General features: G+C 61.8%; 2 protein-coding genes across 3 annotated transcripts in view; both read left to right on the forward strand.

Moving 5' to 3' along the window:
* Positions 1–931: 931 nt before the first annotated feature.
* Positions 932–11,318, forward strand: NCKIPSD (NCK interacting protein with SH3 domain). The gene is made up of 13 exons (XM_045856874.1): positions 932–1,191; positions 3,680–3,789; positions 4,018–4,222; positions 4,393–4,483; positions 4,704–5,194; positions 6,443–6,613; positions 6,777–6,863; positions 6,950–7,088; positions 7,183–7,263; positions 7,445–7,573; positions 7,682–7,774; positions 7,876–8,048; positions 10,410–11,318. Exons 1-13 carry the CDS (start codon positions 1,021–1,023, stop codon positions 10,611–10,613), a joined length of 2,145 nt encoding a protein of 714 aa, XP_045712830.1. The 5' UTR covers positions 932–1,020; the 3' UTR covers positions 10,614–11,318.
* A 3,723-nt stretch (positions 11,319–15,041) lies between these two features.
* The window catches only part of LOC123830398 (cadherin EGF LAG seven-pass G-type receptor 3-like), a 36,389-nt gene continuing 31,985 nt past the window's right edge, over positions 15,042–19,445 (forward strand). For both annotated transcript variants that reach the window (XM_045856570.1, XM_045856562.1), the window contains exon 1: positions 15,042–18,780. In XM_045856570.1, coding sequence (XP_045712526.1) covers positions 15,042–18,780 — 3,739 coding nt within the window. The remainder of the gene's footprint in view (positions 18,781–19,445) is intronic.

Consider the following 19,445-nt stretch of genomic DNA (forward strand, 5'->3'; position numbering starts at 1 on the left):
AGATCCCCAGAGATCTCTCTGGGTTCCCCCCTCCCTCCTAGGACTTCCAAGTGCTTTCCAGGTCAGGGCTGACTTGTAAAGTACGTGGGTCAAACAAGCTCTTAAGGCCACACGTCACCCACTCCTCACCCTCCACCAGCCCTCCTGTCTGTTTCCAGAAGGGAACACCAGAATTGGAGCTGATTCCTGTCAAGACAATAGAACAGACCGATGTGAAACGTACAGATTCCTGTGCGTCCGGATGCTGTGAGCGGGAAGTGCGTCCCAGGCAGAGGAAACAGGCCACACGAAGACAAGGGCAGGGAGGAAGAGAGTTGCTCGTTGTTGAAAGGAGGTGGGGTGGGGAGGGAAGACGGGAGGGCTTTGGACGGGAATGTCCCGACCTGGCTTCTGTTTTCAAGACCCCTTCCTCACTCTTGCTTCCCCATTGCCCACCACTGGCGCGGTCTGCTGCCGGAGCTGTCACTTTAAGGGGTCCTAAGGCCTAGAATACACCGAGGGGACACGGGCCCCGCTGGAACCTCAAAGTGTCGGGTCAGCGTGAAACAACAAAGGGACAATCAACACGGGGTCGCCGTCCTTTCTGTTACGTCAGGACTCACTACCCAGCTCCAGGGTGGCGGGGACGCCAAGGACACGGGCTCTGCCGTTGGGCTGCGGGCGGAGCGCTCCTTCGCGAGGTGCCTAAGCCCTCGGGCTGGAGCCGGGTAAAGGACTGGGGGACTGGGCAGACAACGCTGGGGCTCCCGGAGGGGTCCGCGTCGGGAGGGTGGGGCAGGGACCTGGAGCCCGACCGTCCGGGACCGAAGAGGCAGGGAACTCTCTAGCGTTTGGGACCGCCAGGGGCCTCTGCGCTTGCGTGCGTGGGCCGACACACTCAGGGGCGGGGCTGCGGCGAGCGGGCGTGCGCGCGCACGCGTTTTGTGTCACGGGGTGGGGCGGGTGCGGCGCTCGCGGCCTGGGTCCCGGTTGCACAGCCCCCGCCGCCTACCCTGCCCCAGCGCGGCCCGGCTCGGCCCCATGTACCGCGCGCTGTACGCCTTCCGCTCGGCGGAGCCTAACGCGCTGGCGTTCGCGGCGGGCGAGACCTTCCTGGTGCTGGAGCGCAGCAGCGCGCACTGGTGGCTGGCGGCGCGGGCGCGCAGTGGCGAGACAGGCTACGTGCCCCCCGCCTACCTGCGCCGCCTGCAGGTGAGTGTGCCCCGTCCCAGCCGGCCCTCCGCGGCCCTTAGGTTGAGCCCTGTTACCTGCTCGCACAACCAACCCCGGAGTGCTGGGCTCGAGAAGGAGTTCGAGAACCTGACCCATGGCTTCCCCTGGTCTGACGATGGCCCCGTTTCTTTCCAAACCCACCAGGACTAGGACCCCAAGAACTCGCACCTCCACATTGCACCTGGCCCTTGACAGCCAACTCTAAGGACTTCAGACCTACCAAAAATCTGACTCTGGAACTGAGACTCCTTGGGATCCCAGACCCACTGGGATCCCGTGTCTGAACCCTCATCTGAATAGAATCCAAGAGTCAGCCTTGGATTCCAGCCCCACCGAATTCTGACCAGTTCCCCAGATCCCTTATCGGTCCCTTTCCTGGATCCCAAGGATCCCACACTCTTGCCTCCCACCCTCAGACCCCCAGTTGGAGCCACTGCTTCCACCGCGGAGACCCGGCCACCCTGGACACTTTGCACAACCATCCTCCCTGTCCTCACCGCCCCCCAACTTGGACCCTGGAGCCACAGGCACCCCTGGCCCCCAGATGACTCCCAAAGCCCTGAGACTTCAGTGTCTTCCCCTGTCCTGTCCTCAGCTACTCCCTAAGCTCTGCCTAAGACCACCCACCCACTTCGAACCAAGGTGCTCAACTAGAACTCCCTGGCCCTACTCTCCCCCCTTCCCCCAAGTCTCAGGTCCTGGCTTTCCAGACTTCCTTTGCTTTGAAAGTGAGGGAGTTCCATCCCTCCTTGTCCCCAGTGTGGAGTGGGGACTGTCCCCATTGCGAGGAAGTGAGACCTCCCCATGGCTTCCCTTGGTCTGGCTGTGCCCCCGTGTCCTTCCAGCAGAGGCGACAGCCCTAGTTCCTGTCTCCCCAAGAATAGTCCTGCTGTTGGGGCTTGGATGCAGTGTCACCAGCTGGTCACTTCTGACCACAAGAAAAGAAGGCCCGGAGCCTCCAGGCCCGGCCAGTGCCCGACACCCCCACGGCCGCCCTAGTCCCTAGACCAGGAAACATCCTGGCCCAGCCCAGTTAAGGACAGAAATGACAGGGTAAATTTGGAGGTGTCCTCTGGTCTTCCCAGAGGAATGGGCCCTGGGCAGGGGACCCTCGGCCTGGTGCCTGGAGTGACAGTGGGCAGTGGCGGACGTCAGGGGTGCCGGGTCTGGAGCGAGCATGTGAGGCCCAGGCTCTCTGGGGCGGGCGGGGGGGCTGCTGGAGGCCGCCGAGGAAAGGCTGCTGCTTGTACACCTGGGCCTGTGAGGCCCCTCCCCTGGCCAGGGCCGGCAGGGCTGGGCGTTCGGGGAGGGCAGAAGGGCTACCCTCCGCTCTGTGTCTTGGTTTCTCTCTGCAGATCTCCCTGCCCCGGACTCCCTAACGCGCTCATTCTGACTGCCTACGTGTGTGTCTGTCTGCCTCCGACTCTCCGTGTCTGTCTCAGGCTCTCAATTTCTTTCTGCGTTTTCTCCCTTTGCCTGACTCTCCCCACCCCCCTCTCTCCATCTCTATGTCTTTCTTCCTGTGTGTGTGTGTGTGCGTGCGTGTGTGCGCCTTTCTCTTTCTGTTCCCATTTCTGGCTCCTGGCTCCTGTCTCCCTGCACTCCGGCGTGCCCCGTGTTACCTGCAGGGCTTTGCTGACCCCTGCGTCCATCTGTCTGTCCCCACCACGGAAGCTTTCAAACCCTCTCTGTAGTGACGACATCCCCTCAGTTCTGAGGCTCCTGTGTAGCCCGATGGATCGTGTGTGTCAGGGACAGGGAAGGGGTGGAGGTGGCTGGTCCCACTGCTGCCACCCCCTGCCCCCTGCTCCACGCCAGGCAGGCTGGGTAGCCTGGGCCCCTGAGTAGCCGGGGGATAACAAAACAGAATCTGGGACAGGTTCCCATGTCTCATCCTTTGCCACAAACACAACTGCTGCTTTCCCGGGTGGGTCTAGATTCCTGGACCAGCTCTGGGGGATGAGGGCTGGGAGCAGGGGTAGGGAGAGGAGATCCCTTCGGCCCATGGCCAGTTACCAGGACCTGCAGAAGGCTCTGTGAGGTCAGGGCTGTTCTGGAATGTGACCTCGGTTGTGTGAGCCATCAGCAGGGTCCAGGGTGACTTGCGAAGGGCTCTAGACTCGGCAGCCTCCCTGCGTGGCATCTCAGCCTGAGCTCGGGGACAGTCAAGCCTGGGGATAGAGCAGGTGTGTGCTCCTGGCCTCAGGCTGGGGGTCCTGGCCTGTGTGTTTGCTCCGGACTCCTGGTTTCCAGAGACATCTTAGCTGAGAGCCTCCCTGTGGGCCAAAATCCCGAGCGGGGCCCCCACGGGCCAGGCCTTGGCTCCCTGGCCGAGTGAGTGACGCAGTTGGAGAGCCCCGTGTCGTATTCTAGCCCAGCTGTCTGTTCTCACACCCAGCCTTCCAGGCCTCCGCTGTTGGGGTCCTCTGTCTGCCCCGGTTCTAACTGCCCCCCCTCCCCCACTCAGGGCCTGGAGCAGGATGTCCTCCAAGCCATCGACCGGGCCATCGAGGCCGTGCACAATGCAGCCATGCGGGACGGTGGCAAGTACAGCCTGGAGCAGCGTGGAGTCCTCCAGTGAGTGGGGGGTGGCGGAGGGCGCCTCCCAGGGAGCACAGTGGGTGGGGTCCTTCCGTGGGTGCTGGGGAGGCGCCGGGGGTAGGGCTGGGGGTAGTGCAGAGTGGGGTGGAACGTAGGGGAGGTGGGGAGCACCCGGGCGGTGGGGGACCCGTGCATCCCACAGGGAGCATGCGATGACTCTGGGAGTTACGAGGTGACAGCTCCAGTGATCTCCCGGTCCCTTAGGAAGCTGATCCACCACCGGAAAGAGACGTTGTCTCGAAGGGGCCCCTCTGCCTCCAGCCCTGCAGCTATAACCCCGTCCACAAGTGACCATTATCTGGATTCTGCTGCCGGGAGGCAGCCCAACGGGGTGTGTCGTGCTGGGTTTGAGCGGCAGCACAGCCTGCCCAGCTCTGAGTATCTTGGGGCAGACAGAAGCCTCTACCAGGTACATGGTGAGGGCAGCCTGGGGAAGGGAGGTGGGCGGGCCTCAGGCCCTCGTGCAGAGGCCCGAAGGGTCCAGTTGGGGCGGCACTGGCTGCCCAGAGCCGTAGCCCTGCCCGTGCCAAGAGCCCAGATGGCAGCCTGCCCTCTGCGACCGCACTTGCACCCTCCCAGATCCCTCCGCAGCCGCGCCGAGCAGCACCGGCCACACCCCCTCCGCCTGTGAAGCGCCGGGATCGCGAGGCCCTGGTGGCCTCGGGGAGCGGTGAGAGGCGGGGCTGGGGGAACTGTGGGGGCTTGCTCTGCTGTGTCAGGGAGTTGGGGGCTCCAGGCTCAGGGGGAAAACGAAGCACATATTGCAGCAGTTGGGGGCTGTGGGCTCAGTGGGGAGGGTCTGGCAGAGGAACCGGGCCCCGAACCAGGGACAGAGGAGGGGTAGGGCCCCTGGAGGCTGCCCCAGCACAGCATCCACTCTCTGCCCACAGGCGGCCGCAACACCACGCCCTCCGGGGGCAGCTCCGCGTCCGGCGGCTCCTCAGTCAGCAGCACGTCCCTCGACACGCTCTATACTGGCTCCAGCTCGTCTGAGCCGGGCCCCAGCGGCTCCCCCACGCCCCCGCCTGTGCCCCGCCGCAGTACTCACACCACCGTGTCCCAGCCTCAGCCCCCTCCCTCCAGGGTGCCAGCCCCCGAACCCCCTACGGAGGAGGTGGCGGCTGACACCCCCTCAGCCCCTGATGAGCTGGAGGCCCTGGGTGCGCTGAGCCTGGAGACCCCGGAGGAGAAGGCAGCGGCTGAGACGGCCGTGCCCAGGACCATCGGGGCAGAGCTGATGGAGCTCGTGCGGAGAAACACCGGCCTGAGCCACGAGCTGTGCCGCGTGGCCATTGGTGTCGTGGTGGGTCACATCCAGGCCTCTGTGCCAGCCGTCTCGCCCGTCATGGAGCAGGTTCTCCTCTCGCTGGTAGAGGGCAAGGTGAGGGTGGGCAGCGGGGCCCAGGGCCGCCCGGTCCTTGTTCCGCCCTGCCGCCCCCGCCCCTTTTCCACCCTGGCATTGACGCCCAGCCTTTCCTTGGCAGATGCATATTGAGCTCTAGCCCTGGGCCACCACCAGCGAGCTGGGTGCTGGGGGCGTTTGAGCTGATCCCTTGAGCTGATCCCTTGAGCAGACAGGGACGGGGAGCATTCTAGGCAGGGGCTCAGCCTGGACAGAGGCCCTGAGGCAGCACCCAGCCGGGCTCACGGGAAGCAGTGGGCCAAGGCCAGTATGGCTGGAACGCTGGGAGTGAGCGTGCAGGTGGTGTGGGGGGAAGTGAGACACGGGGCAGGTGACAGGTGAGACCAGATTCGGTGGCCAAGAGTTCTCTCTGGCTTCAGGGAAGGGATGGACATAGGGCGTGAGTGAGGGCAGTGAGTGCCTTGCTGACCTTGGCATTGGAGACAGAGGGGGGGTGCTTCGAGGACTCTGACGGAGGCCTAAGTGCTGGCTCAGACATGAGTGAGGTGTGTGAGCATCATAGGGTGGGGTCCGGTTAGGGAGCGGGATGGGAGGGCAGCGAGCCCAGCCTGCCCAGTGGGGCCTCCCGGGGCCCCATGGTTCCTGTGGCTCGGGTTTGGGGTCAGGGAGCAGTGGGTGGATGGCTTGCCTGTGCTGGGCATGGCTGGCACTGCTTGGCTGGCAGGGTTCAAGGGGAACGTGGGAGGTAGGTTGATGGCAGGCCTGGTGCCCCTTTGAGCAGAACTGGAGCGTGGGGTCTCAGCCTCATTTGAGCTGTGACAGAGGCCACGGCCCTCCTCGTGGGGGAGCTTTATCCAGATCTGAGATGAGAGGCAAGCTGCTGGGAAACATGCACACACGTGCTTTAAGCAGAAGCCTGTCCCAGGAGGTTGTGCGGGCGGGGGGGCAGTGGCGTTTCCTGGAGGGGGAATAAAGCACTGGGCTGGTGTTTGTGGGAGCCTTGGTGTTGAGGGATGGCCCGTGGGAACAGGTGTTGGCTGGAAGCCCGAGGGGGAGCCGTGGTGAGGAGGGACGATAACCCCAGTCTGGTCCCCTCCCAGGTCCTAGGACGCTGACCAGGGGCAGCTCTGGGAGGTGAGGCCGGATCCCTGGCCTCACCCTGAGCCTGGCTCACAGGGACCTCGGGGCCTAGGTGGGGCTCCAGGGTGGGGGCTTCCTGGAGATGGGGGGAGCCTGCTGAGCCACGCCCAACCCTTTCCCCCCCAGGACCTGAGCACTGCCCTGCCCTCGGGGCAGGTCTGCCATGACCAGCAGCGGCTGGAGGTGATCTTCGCAGACCTGGCTCGGCGGAAGGACGATGCCCAGCAGCGCAGCTGGGCCCTGTATGAGGATGAGGGTGTCATCCGCTGCTACCTGGAGGAGCTGCTGCACATCCTGGTGAGGGGCGGGGGGGGCCCGCAGCTCTTCCCCGTGTGCAGAGCGGCCACCCCACCCCACGCTGTTCTCCACCGCTCGGGCGTCTCCCTCCCTGTACTCAGCTCGCTCACGTGAGGCGGCACAGCTCACACTGAGTGACTGTCGCACTCCCTCCTCCTCACAGACTGATGCAGACCCTGAAGTTTGCAAGAAAATGTGCAAGAGAAATGAGTTCGAGTCTGTCCTGGCCTTGGTGGCCTACTACCAAATGGTGTGTGCGAGACGGAGGGGCGGGGCCCGGAGGGACCTGGGTGGAGGTGGGGCCCCAGGCACTAAGCACCCAGGGTCCCGTACCAGGAGCACCGGGTGTCGCTGCGGCTGCTGCTGCTCAAGTGCTTCGGGGCCATGTGCAGCTTGGACGCGGCCATCATCTCCACGCTCGTGTCGTCTGTGCTGCCGGTGGAGCTGGCGCGGGACATGCAGACAGACACGCAGGGTGAGGCGAGGGGAGCTCCTTGCCGTGGCGGGTGGGGGGGGGGGGCGGTTTCTGCCATCTGTGGGGACTCTGACTGTCTGTCTCGCCCCCTCAGACCACCAGAAACTCTGTTACTCGGCCCTCATCCTGGCTATGGTCTTCTCCATGGGGGAGGCAGTGCCCTGCGCGCACTATGGTAAGAAGGCAGGCCACTGACCAGCTCACTGTAGGGAGCCCAGAGCCAGCTGGAGCCAGGACCGAGGGCCTGAGAGGCTGGGCCCCACTGACGGGTGTCTCCAGGGCTCACAGAACCCCAGGGAGGCTGGGGGTGTGGAGCGGAGGCCAGGGCTGCGGACTTCCGTTTGCCCCTCTCGCAGAGCACCTGGGGACCCCCTTCGCCCTGTTCCTGCTGAGCATCGTGGAGGATGGGCTGCCCTCGGACACCACGGAGCAGCTGCCGGATCTCTGCATGAACCTGCTCCTGGCGCTCAACCTGCACCTGCCAGGTGGGGGGGGTGGGGCCCGGCCGGGAGGTAGCCGGCTGCCCCGGGTGTGGGGGGGCGCTCCCCGGGCTCACAGCCCGCGCGCTCACCCACACCCGTGTCCTCCCTCAGCCCCCGACCAGAACGTCATCATGGCCGCCCTGAGCAAGCACACCAACGTCAAGATCTTCTCCGAGAAGCTGCTCTTGCTCCTGAACAGAGGGGGTGAGGGCCCAGGAGTCCTGTGACTCCGAGATCCCGTGACTCCCGGGGGCGACTGGGCCCCCCACGAGGACCGCCCTGACGACTCCTCCCCCGCCCCCTAGATGACCCTGTGCGCATCTTCAAACACGAGCCGCCGCCGCCACACTCGGTCCTCAAGTTCCTGCAGGACGTGTTCGCCAGCCCCGCCACGGCCGGCATCTTCTACCACACGGACATGATGGCGCTCATCGACATCACCGTGCGCCACATCGCGGACCTGTCGCCCGGAGACAAGGTGCCCGGAGGGGCTGCCGCGGGGACAGTAGTGTGTAGCACCCGACACAAAGTGGGGGGACATGACACTGAACGGAGACAAGGGATGGGGATGCTCCTGGCGCCAGGGAAGCTCCGGAGCCTGGCCGGTGTGCCCGGCCCCAGAGGAGCCAGCCACGGGGCCACGTGGGGGGCGGTCTGTCGGAGGGGGGGCGGAGCTGGAGTGGAGGGAGCCGTGGGGGTGCAGAGAGAAAGTGGGAATGTGGAGGCTGCGAGGGCTTTCTCCATGGAGGGGGGTGCACAGGCCTACGTTTGGGGAGGGCCCCTGATCTGATGATGGACACCCACGGAGGGGCCGAGAGGAAGCAGCCGCCGCTGTTGGGTGGCAGGGGCTGGTGGGGAGAGCTGGTGGAGGGAGAAGAGGGCAGAGCCGGGTATTGAAGGTCGGCCAGGCCGGGCTTGCTGCCGCACACTCTGGTGTTGAAGAGCAGGCGACGGAGGAGGCGCTGATCGCTGAGCCGGGGAGGAACTTTGACCCCCAGGGGCGGCGGTGGCCGGTGGGGACAGAGTTATGTTTTGATGTGTGGAGATTGAGAAAAGATCGCTGCTAGACAGGCAGGTGCAGAGGGGGTCGGGGAGGCAGCTGGGACTGCAGAGACGCTTCGGCGGTGTCCGTGCATAGATGGGGCAAGAAGCCTGTGGCCGTGTGACCGTGTCACAGGATGGACAGGTCGGAAGGAAGCCCAGGCCCCGGTGCGGGACCCTGGTGGGTGAGCAGGGAGAAGCCGGGAGGAAAACCGAGAGAACAGGAGCCCAAAGCCACGGGTTTGGGGGACGAGGGAGTGAGCTGTCTCCACAATTAGGAGCCTGAGTTAAGATAAGGGCTGAGAACTGGCCACTAGATCTGCCACACAGAGGTCAGTGGTGGTGGACAGGCCGTGTCTGTGGAGTGGAGGGAAGAGAACGTGAGTGGGGGGGTTGGAAGCAGTCAGTGGAGACGTCTCGTGAGCTTCTGTGAAGGGGTGCAGGGGAGAAGGTGGCACCGGGGGCCGGGGAGGGCGTCTTAAAGCTGGGAGAGCCCGGCGCACGTCTCGGAGCCAGAGGGAACCATCTGGTAAGTGTGGAGCACTGGCGTCATGATGTATTGCGGGGCAGGGTTGGGGGGTGCTGCAGAAGGCAAGTGGGTGAGGTCACAGGAGGGTCCAGGCCCATGTTGGCGGAGGGCCCCTGACAGTTCCTTGCTGGGGGGGGCAGGGAGTTGCCGGGGCTGAGAGAGGACAGGACTTCCTGAGAGGTGGCTGGTTTCCTTCCTGAAGCCCAAGGCCACCGGCTGACTGAGCAGTTCAGGTTTGCAAATCAGAGACGGTGGGCAGTGGCGCTTTGAGGAAACAGTGAACACAGCCGAGAAAAGTGGGGGCAGTCCAGACGATGCGCGTCTATCCAAGTTTGTGGTCGGGGAGGAGGTTGAGGCCCGCGCCTGGCTCTGCAGCTGCCCGCTGCTCAGGCCTGGGCAGGCTCCGGGTCTGACCAACGGTGGGAGTCACAGGGTGACGCTGCCTCAGCTGAGGTAGAGAGAGAAATGAGGGATGGTAAGGGGCAGACCCAGAGAGAAAACACTGGGTCAGGTCGGTGCACTGGGGGCCTCAGGGAGGGGAAGGAGCAGCTTGGGGTGTCAGATTGGAGCTCTTTAACCCGAGGTGCAGGGAGGGTAAGTGGGGGTTGGGAACTGGAGCCAGATTCAGAGCATGTGGAGGCTGTAAGATGATGGGGTCCAGTGGGGTTTGGGGGGCGTGGGGAGACACAGATTCGGAGAGGGGACCTGCAGTTTTGGCCTGCACTTCTGAACGGACAGCAGAGAGTTGGACGGCGGATGGAGGGGTTTGAGGTCCCTTTGAGATAGGCAAGAGGCCACCAGTGGCAGTTGGATGATTCTCTTCTGGAGCTCGCAGAAGTCTAGGCCAGGGGTACGGGTGTGGGTCACGTTTGGAGCTGCGGGTGTGAATGAGATCTTCCAGAGTGAGGGCACAGTGAGAAGCGGAGGGCCCCTGAATTCAGACAGCGTTACCACGAGGGCTCAGCATCAGAGGAGGGGGGCAGGGGCTCGCTGCTGCTTCTTGCCTCTTCGCTGAGCCAGGACTTCGTGGGCCAGCCACATTCTGGGACTGTCTGTGTCTCGGCTGATTCATTCACTCACTCACTTACTCAACAAATATCGGAGGCCAGTTCTGTGCCAGATGCACTCTGGGTGCCGGGCGTGCGACCCTGATCCTCACTGGTGTGAGCGAGTCCACAGCCCCAGGGTCCAGGTGGCTGCCACGGGGCCTGTCCCTCTCTGGCAGCAGTGCCTCCGTGGGGTCCACGAGCTTGCCCGCTCTTCCCGCAGCTGCGCATGGAGTACCTGTCCCTGATGCACGCTGTGGTCCGCTCCACACCCTATCTGCAGCACCGCCACCGGCTCCCTGACCTGCAGGCCACACTGCGGCGGATCCTGGCCGAGGAGGACGCCTCACCCCAGTGCCAGATGGACCACATGATTGTGCAAGAGATGTGCAAGGAGTTCCCAGTGCTGGGCGAGGCCCCCAGCTAGCACCTTCCTCGCCACCCTTCCCTGTGGCCCTGGGCAGGGATCAGAGGACTTGGGGCTTGGCCCTAAGAATGTTTTGCACTGACAGTGTTAGGGGGTGTGGTGGTGGAAGGGACCTGAGCAGAGCCCCCCACCTGAAGTAGGGCTAACTCGAGGGGCCAAGTGCAGGATTGAGGACCACGCTCTGGGAACAGTGCTGGGGCAAAGGGAGTTTGTGAGCTGACGTCCATCTCCCCAGGCTGCCTGTTCAGCATGTCCCCCTGCCCCCCAACTCCCCATATACACGCACACACTCAGAGTCCTGCTGCTGCTGCTGCTGCTCCAGGCTGGGCCAGAGCCCCTGTCCCCACCTGTCAGGTCTGTGTCCTGGGCTTCAGCCAGCCGTGTCCTTGGGGTGACGGGATTTCTTGCCAGCTCAAGTTTTTTTTGCCTTAGCTTTGCAGTAAATGCTGCTCGTGCGCTTCCCCCGCCCCCGGGGGGGTTGCTACCCCTCACTCCCACCCCCAGGGGCCTTGGCCAAGCTGCTGCTTTGAGAGCAGAATCTTGGGGATGGGCCACCCATCCTCGAGCCTCACAAAATGGAGCGATGGCACCGAGAAAGCCAACGACAGATTCTATTTTCTCTGTAAAAATGTAGACTGGAAAGCCATGTGTATTTTCCTATGTGTCGCCGCTCACCTTTGGGAATAAATCTCAGGCCTCTGCAAACAGGCTTCCCAGTACGATGCTGGGTGGTGGTGGGAAGAAGATGGGCCGCGCCACTGGGACCTCAGAACCGGGTCATCAGCTTGCCCTGACAGCTCCAGCCCGGTGAGGTGGCGGTCCCGGACAGGCCTGTCCTTCACGGTCCCTTGAGCCCTGTTGAGTTCCCACTTCTGGGCCACAGCCACTGAGGGCCTTGTGGTCCTTGTGCAGCTGACCGCCCCTCCGGGCTTCACTTAACTGTTTCTTTGCCTTGGATGCCGTCTCTCTGTCCCCTGTTGAAAGCTGACCCGGCCCTGGCCTCTTTGGACCCCTGGGCCTTGTCCAGCTCTGTTTCGTTACGGGCCCAGTGAGATCTTTCATTATTCAGCTTCAGCAGAGACTTGGTCATTATTGGGGTGGGGGGGGGTGTGCAAAAAGAGTAAAACATGGGTGAGAGCTGCACTGTTTTGAGGGGAATTAGGGCAAAAATGTTATTTTCCTTGTGGGCTTCCAAGTCAAATGCTCTTGCTGGAAGTGGGGGCGGGAGAATCAGGAAGTCTCTGCCAGACGGCAACCAGTCTTGCGTGTTTTTTTTTAATTCATTTTTATAAAGATGTTGTATATTTTTAGAGAGAGAGGAAGGGAGGGAGGAAGGGAGAGAAACATCGGTGCGCAAGAGAGAAACACTGGTTGTCTCATACACACCCCGACCAGGGGCCACGCCCTGCAATCAAGGCATTTCACTTCCCCTGCTTAGGAGTCGAACTGGCAACCTTGGTCTGTGGCACGGCGCTCAACCCACCAGGCCACAGCAGTTGGCAGATTTTTGTTTGTAAGAGAAGAAGGGAGAGAAACGTCAATATATGAGATCAAGTCGTATCTCACAGCCCTCCAACTGGGGGCCTGGACCCCAAACCAGGCATGTGCCCTGACCAGGAATTGAACCAATGACTTTTCAATTTGCAGGCCGCAGTGAATCTACTGAGCCATGCCAGCCAGGGTCAGGATGGTTTTTACCAGTTCCCTTCATTTCTCACCAAGATGATTTTTTGTTCTTATTTATCATTGTTCAAGTACAGTTTTCTGTCCATTACTCCCATCCCAGACCGAGATGATTTAAAAAAAAAAATTTTATTTTTAGAGAGAGGAGAAGGGAGGGAGAAAGAGGGAGAGAAACATCAATGTGTGGTTGCCTCTCACGTGGGGACTTGCCCCACAACCCAGGCACCTGCCCAGGGAATCCAACTGTCAACCCTTTGGTTCGCAGACAGTGCTCAGTCCACTGAGCTACCCCAGCCAGGGCTCACCAAGATTTTTATCAAGTGATTCCACACATCCAGAATCCCTGATACTGTGACTTGCGTTCCCGACTTAGCCTTTCTCAGCGGAGCACGGAAGGCAGGGGACTTTCCCCCAACAGGACTAACGCAGTGAGCAGCACAGCGAGGCCAGGGTTAGGCTTGGGACCTGGGAAACAGGTCCTTAGGAAGCTGAGGCAATTACATTGGACAGGGAGCTCACGGGAGCAAAGTGCGGGGGACTGATGGGGAGATGTCCTTAACTGTCCCCTGTCAGAAGGCTAAGCACAGAGGCTCCCCTGGACCTGAACAGGGGCTGAAGTGTTTGGCCCCAGTGAAAGCAGTTTGTTGCGCAACGTGGTGATTTCTCTCCATCCTGGAGGCATCATGCCTCCTGTTCTCGTCCCGAATGGAGACTCCTGGCTCGCTGGGGTGCTGGAGGCAGAGAACCACGATTCTCCTCCTGAAATACTGTAATTCAGTGGAAAACACGTCCTTGGGGAGCTGAGGCAGGAACATTTGACATCCTCTGTGCTTTGCTCTCTGCCCTGTGCACACACTGACCTCGTGGGAAGGGGAGGGCTGTGATGTGTCATCTGTCCCAGTGCTGGCACTTACGGACAGTGTGGCCGTATGGCAGGAGGACCTGAGAAGCTGCTGCCAGTTTCCACGAGACTGTCCAAGGGGCCTTTGTGTATGTTTGAAAGGGATGCAGATGCTCCTCCATCACGCCCTTAGGAACCCAGACCACACAACCTGCATGAAGCTCTGATCTTAGGGGGTCCTCAGAATCAGAGACAGGAGAGCACCACTTGAGCTCAGCCGCCGGCTGTCCACCGCAGTTTAGGCGGGGGAACCCGCGGGAACACTGCCTCCCGGAAGCATAGATGTCAAGAGGCCAAAGAATGCGCTGATTGGTTGATGGTGATGTCATAGTTACCGTTTGGGGCGGGACAGAGGCCTTAGGTAGGGGTCCTCTGCCGGTTCGAAGCAGGAGCCGCGCCCCTTGGAGCGTTTTGGGCCCCAGACCTGACCCCTCCTCGGTCTTGGTAAACCCACACCCTCTGCACGTGGCGCTGAAGCCCACTGTCGCTGCTGCCTCTGCAGGCTGGTTGGTAGAGCTGGATAATCTTTCCGGCTATCCTGGAACCTGCAGACCCCTCTCCCCAAACAATGAGTCTGCCGTCGGGGGCGGAGCCTCCCATTGTGCCTATAGAGACGGTGAATTTCTGATTGGAACGCTCGGGCGTTCACTCCCCGCCCCACTCATAGCCTGTGACGTCTATTCTGCCACGTCTGCCCATTGGCCAGCCGATGCCGGCCTACGCCTGCAGTTGCGTAGCGCGGGAAGAACAGGATTAACCTGCGAGGAGAATTGAGCTGTCATTAGTCCCTTCAAGGGATTAAGGGACTGGGTTGGAGCGCGCGATCGGCCGGGATCCGAAGAGCCGGACCCGCAGCTGTGTGGCAACGCCGGCCTCCAGGTGGCATCCCAGAGCACTCAAGACCTGTGACCTGGAGAGGGGCACGTAACATCCAGTGGAGAATCCCCCAGCCAGGGGAGAATACTGGGGGCCGCCTAGGCAGGGGAGAGTTTGGCCTCTGCTTCCGCCTAGGGCGGGTAATCTCTCATTCCTGCTCATCAGGGGAGCTCCAAACATGGAGGTGGTCGCGGCATTTCATGAGTTAAAACTCGCTGATCAAACAGTTAAAGCTATTGTTCGGGCTGCTGGCGCCCTAGGTACCGCGCCCCACCCCCCAACCATCGCCCCCTCTACCCCAGGATTCCACATGATATCCCCCGCCCCCCCCCGCAAGAGTCATGAGAACTCTCATTGTGCAGCAAATTTTCAGACCAAAATCCGGGACAGCATTCGGAACCAGCATTCTTGTGCTCAGGAAGGGCGACAAGAGTTCAGCAAGCAGAAGAAAGGCTGGGAGACGTAGCAGGGACAGCTCCCTAAAAGGAAAGAGGCGGGTGAGGGCGGTGGCCGTGAGCGAAAAGGGTGGATCCAAAGGCGGTCCCCTCTACATCCTGTTCAGCACCGTGGGCAGCGCTTATGCTTTGCCATTAATAAAGATGGCGGCACAAGCTTCGGTAATCAGAGATGCCATGCGCGACGGTCTGTACCACCGGATTTGGGGCTTCGGGGCGGAGGTGGAACGAACCATCGCGGCAGCCGGGAGCCATGTTGGAGCGGCGGGAGGCGGCAGCAGCGTCGGGGATGCTGTGGTGGGGGCGGCAAGAGCCGGAGCCGCACTCCAGAGGGGCTCTGGCAACGGAGTAGATGGTGGCCAGAGGGTGGCGGCGGTGGCGCGGAGCGACAGGCCGAGAGGCGGGGGACCGGGGCGGCGGCAGGGGCCCGGGAGGGGGCCCGAGCGGCGGGGTGGGCCCAAGGCCTGGACCGGAGCGGGGGACGGTGGAGGCCGTGTGGGGAGGCGGAGGGTGATGGCGAGGCAGCCACCGTGGTGGGGCCTCAGGGGGCCGACGACCTCACTACTCCTGCTCCTCCTCTCTTTGTTCCCTCTCAGCCAGGAAGAGCTGGGGGGCGGCGGGGGCCAAGGCTGGGACCCGGGGGTAGCTGCAGCTACGGGGTCAGGGGCTCCGATCGGCGGCAGGGCCTTAGCTCTTTGTCCCGAGCTGCCCGGAGCCCGAGAGGATGGAGAGCCTGGCCTGGGAATCAGGGAACCTATCTTCGTGGGGCTCCGAGGAGCAAGGCAAAGCGCCCAGAGCGATCGAGGGTCCCCTGAGCAGCCGGATGCGGGGCTTAGGGTGGAATACGGGGTTCAGGCATTAGGCAGCCCCGGGCAAGAGACAGGACAGGGAGCGGGGTCTCTGTTATGCTGGCGCTCAGAGGTCTCCTCTTGCAGGCGGACAGGACCCTCACGAAGAGATAGTTTGTCGCCAGAGGCTCTTTCCCCAGGGGTCCCGGGCCCAGAGAACAGTTTGCCCTCCGCTTCAGACCTGGTTCGGCCCCGTGGTTCCAAGCTGGTGTCCTCCCAGAGGAATGCTGGGAAAGGTGCTCCCCAAAAAGTGGGAGCCACGCGATGCTGCAGAGAATTGTGGGTGCCGGGGTACAGGGGTCAAAGCGAGAGAACCCTGATATCCCCAGCCGAGAGGACAGTCACCGGGGCGGACTGTCCTCCCGGAGCTACGGGATCTGGCCCCGGGCTGGATTCAGCACCGCGCACGGCAAGGACAGCTCCTGCTTCTGGTTCAGCACCGCGCGGTTATCGGACAGCTCCTGAGCTGACGCCCAAGCGCATGCGCTCCCGCGGTCTCTTCCGCCGCCGCTTCCTTCCGCAGCGCCCCGGGCCGCGACCCCCAGGGGTCCCCGTCCGGCCAGAGCCCTGGATTATACCCCTAGCGAGCCGGGTCCGACCCCGTCGCGCCGCGAACCGACACCCGCAGTTTCCGCAGTACAACTACCAGGCGCTAGTGCCCGAGAACGAGGCAGCGGGCACCGCAGTGCTACGCGTAGCCGCGCAGGACCCAGACTCGGGTGAGGCTGGGCGCCTAGTATACTCGCTGGCTGCGCTTATGAATAGCCGCTCTCTGGAGCTGTTCAGCATCGACCCGCAGAGCGGCCTCATCCGCACGGAGGCCGCTCTGGATCGCGAGAGCATGGAGCGCCACTATCTGCGTGTGACAGCACAGGACCATGGCTCGCCGCGCCTCTCGGCCACCACCATGGTGGCGGTTACCGTGGCCGACCGCAACGACCATGCGCCGGTGTTTGAGCAGGCGCAATATCGGGAGACGCTTCGCGAGAATGTGGAGGAAGGCTACCCAATCCTGCAGTTGCGTGCCACCGACGGCGACGCGCCCCCCAACGCCAACCTGCGTTACCGCTTCGTGGGGCCACCAGCTACCCGCGCTGCAGCGTCCGCTGCCTTCGAGATTGATCCGCGCTCAGGCCTCATCAGCACCAGCGGTCGCGTGGACCGTGAGCACATGGAAAGCTATGAGCTGGTGGTAGAGGCCAGTGACCAGGGCCAAGAGCCCGGGCCGCGCTCTGCCACCGTGCGTGTGCACATTACAGTACTGGACGAAAATGACAACGCGCCCCAGTTCAGCGAGAAGCGTTACGTGGCTCAGGTGCGTGAGGATGTGCGCCCGCATACAGTGGTGCTACGTGTCACAGCTACCGACCAGGACAAGGACGCCAACGGACTAGTGCACTATAACATCATCAGTGGTAATAGCCGTGGCCATTTTGCCATCGACAGCCTCACGGGCGAGATCCAGGTGGTGGCGCCTCTGGATTTTGAGGCAGAACGAGAGTATGCTTTGCGCATCCGTGCGCAGGATGCAGGCCGGCCTCCGTTGTCCAACAACACGGGCCTAGCCAGCATCCAGGTGGTGGACATAAATGACCACACTCCTATCTTTGTCAGCACGCCCTTCCAGGTATCTGTCTTGGAAAACGCACCCCTGGGCCATTCGGTCATCCACATTCAGGCAGTGGATGCAGACCATGGGGAGAATGCCAGGTTGGAGTACTCCCTTACTGGTGTGGCACCTGATACTCCCTTTGTGATAAACAGTGCAACTGGGTGGGTCTCTGTGAGCGGTCCCCTGGACCGTGAGTCTGTGGAGCATTACTTCTTTGGTGTGGAGGCCCGAGACCATGGTTCACCCCCACTCTCCGCCTCAGCCAGCGTCACGGTTACTGTGCTGGATGTTAATGACAATCGGCCTGAGTTCACGATGAAGGAGTACCACCTACGGCTGAATGAGGATGCAGCTGTGGGCACCAGTGTGGTAAGTGTGACTGCCGTAGACCGCGATGCCAACAGTGCCATCAGCTACCAGATCACAGGTGGCAACACTCGGAATCGCTTTGCCATCAGCACCCAGGGTGGCGTAGGTCTGGTGACCCTGGCTCTGCCACTGGACTACAAGCAGGAACGCTACTTCAAGCTGGTGCTAACCGCATCTGACCGTGCCCTTCATGATCACTGCTACGTGCACATCAACATCACAGACGCCAACACCCACCGGCCTGTCTTCCAGAGTGCCCACTACTCCGTGAGTGTGAATGAGGACCGGCCAGTGGGTAGCACTGTGGTGGTCATCAGTGCCTCTGACGACGATGTGGGTGAGAATGCCCGTATCACCTACCTGCTGGAGGACAACCTGCCCCAGTTCCGCATTGATGCAGACTCAGGGGCCATCACGCTGCAGGCCCCACTGGACTATGAGGACCAGGTGACCTACACCCTGGCTATCACAGCCCGAGACAACGGCATTCCACAGAAGGCAGACACCACTTATGTCGAGGTGATGGTCAACGATGTGAATGATAATGCCCCACAGTTTGTGGCCTCCCACTACACGGGCTTGGTCTCGGAGGATGCCCCACCTTTTACCAGTGTCCTGCAGATCTCAGCCACTGACCGGGATGCTCATGCCAATGGCCGGGTCCAGTATACTTTCCAGAACGGGGAAGATGGGGATGGAGATTTTACCATTGAGCCCACCTCTGGCATCGTCCGCACAGTGAGGCGGCTGGATCGGGAGGCCATTCCAGTGTATGAACTCACGGCCTATGCCGTGGACCGAGGTGTGCCCCCGCTTCGGACTCCGGTCAGCATCCAGGTGACAGTGCAGGATGTGAATGACAACGCACCCGTCTTCCCAGCTGAGGAGTTTGAGATTCGGGTGAAGGAGAACAGCATTGTGGGTTCAGTGGTGGCCCAGATCACTGCACTGGACCCTGACGAAGGTCCCAACGCCCATATAATGTACCAGATCGTGGAGGGGAACATCCCTGAGCTGTTCCAAATGGATATCTTCTCTGGAGAGTTGACGGCACTCATCGACCTGGACTACGAGGCTCGCCAGGAATATGTGATTGTGGTGCAGGCCACGTCTGCCCCTCTGGTCAGTCGGGCCACTGTGCACGTTCGCCTGGTTGACCAGAACGACAATAGCCCGGTGCTCAACAACTTCCAGATCCTCTTCAACAACTATGTGTCCAACCGTTCGGACACCTTCCCCTCCGGCATCATTGGCCGCATCCCAGCTTATGACCCTGATGTCTCCGACCACCTCTTCTACTCCTTTGAGCGGGGCAATGAGCTGCAGCTGCTGGTGGTCAACCAGACCAGTGGAGAGCTTCGACTCAGCCGCAAGCTAGACAACAACCGCCCACTAGTGGCCTCCATGTTGGTGACTGTCACAGGTAAGGGGCGGGGGCAGGCAAATGACCCAGTGACTTCAACCTGTCTGGGCTCAGGGACTCCCCAGGGCACCTCAAACCAAAGAGGTATTTCCATGCCTTCTAGAATCCCTTAAATGTTTGGTTCCTGCACCCCACAGGATCTGCCACAGGCCTCCCAGATTGTTTCCACAGTCCCCGCTTAGGTTCTTGGGAAGTCTCTGCAGAATCCCAACGATTCTAGGGCATCTAGTAGCTTCTATAAAGACTGTCTACCACCCTAGGAATAGCCCTTCTACCTCCCAAAGCCTGGAGGCCTGGGATAATGCTCTAGAGCTTGCAGGGAAAGCCAGCCCACACCACACCTCTGTTCACATGATGGGTTACTTTGGGTGCACGCTGACCCTCACCCCATGTATGTAGGAGAGGGAAGCCAATAGTTTTAGTGATCAGGAACGGCAGCTTACTCTGGCAGCTTCAGGCAGAAAGTGGGCCCATATTGGAGGCCCTGCTTTGGGAAACTATCCGGAGGTCGACCTGACTCTTTCCTGCCTCCACAACCGCAGGTTTGCACAAAGCCCTCCCTGATAGGAGGGTGCAGGTGGGAGGGGCTCTTGCAGTCCCCCCTACTGGAGGCTGTGGAGGTTGGGAGACAGACTTTCCCGGTGTTTGCTCCCCAGTCCGGAGCA

This window comes from Phyllostomus hastatus, unplaced genomic scaffold (genome assembly GCF_019186645.2).
Source record: "Phyllostomus hastatus isolate PE091 unplaced genomic scaffold, TTU_PhHast_1.1 phas_scaffold_129, whole genome shotgun sequence".
Classification (NCBI taxonomy): Eukaryota; Metazoa; Chordata; class Mammalia; order Chiroptera; family Phyllostomidae; genus Phyllostomus; species Phyllostomus hastatus.

Excerpts from the sequence above, each read along its gene's own strand:
- NCKIPSD (XM_045856874.1), top strand. The coding sequence starts at position 1,021 with ATGTACCGCGCGCTGTACGCCTTCCGCTCGGCGGAGCCTAACGCGCTG. Across the intron at positions 5,195-6,442 it reads TCTCGCTGGTAGAGGGCAAG|GACCTGAGCACTGCCCTGCC; the intron begins GTGAGGGTGGGC and ends TTTCCCCCCCAG. Across the intron at positions 7,089-7,182 it reads CATGCAGACAGACACGCAGG|ACCACCAGAAACTCTGTTAC; the intron begins GTGAGGCGAGGG and ends TCGCCCCCTCAG.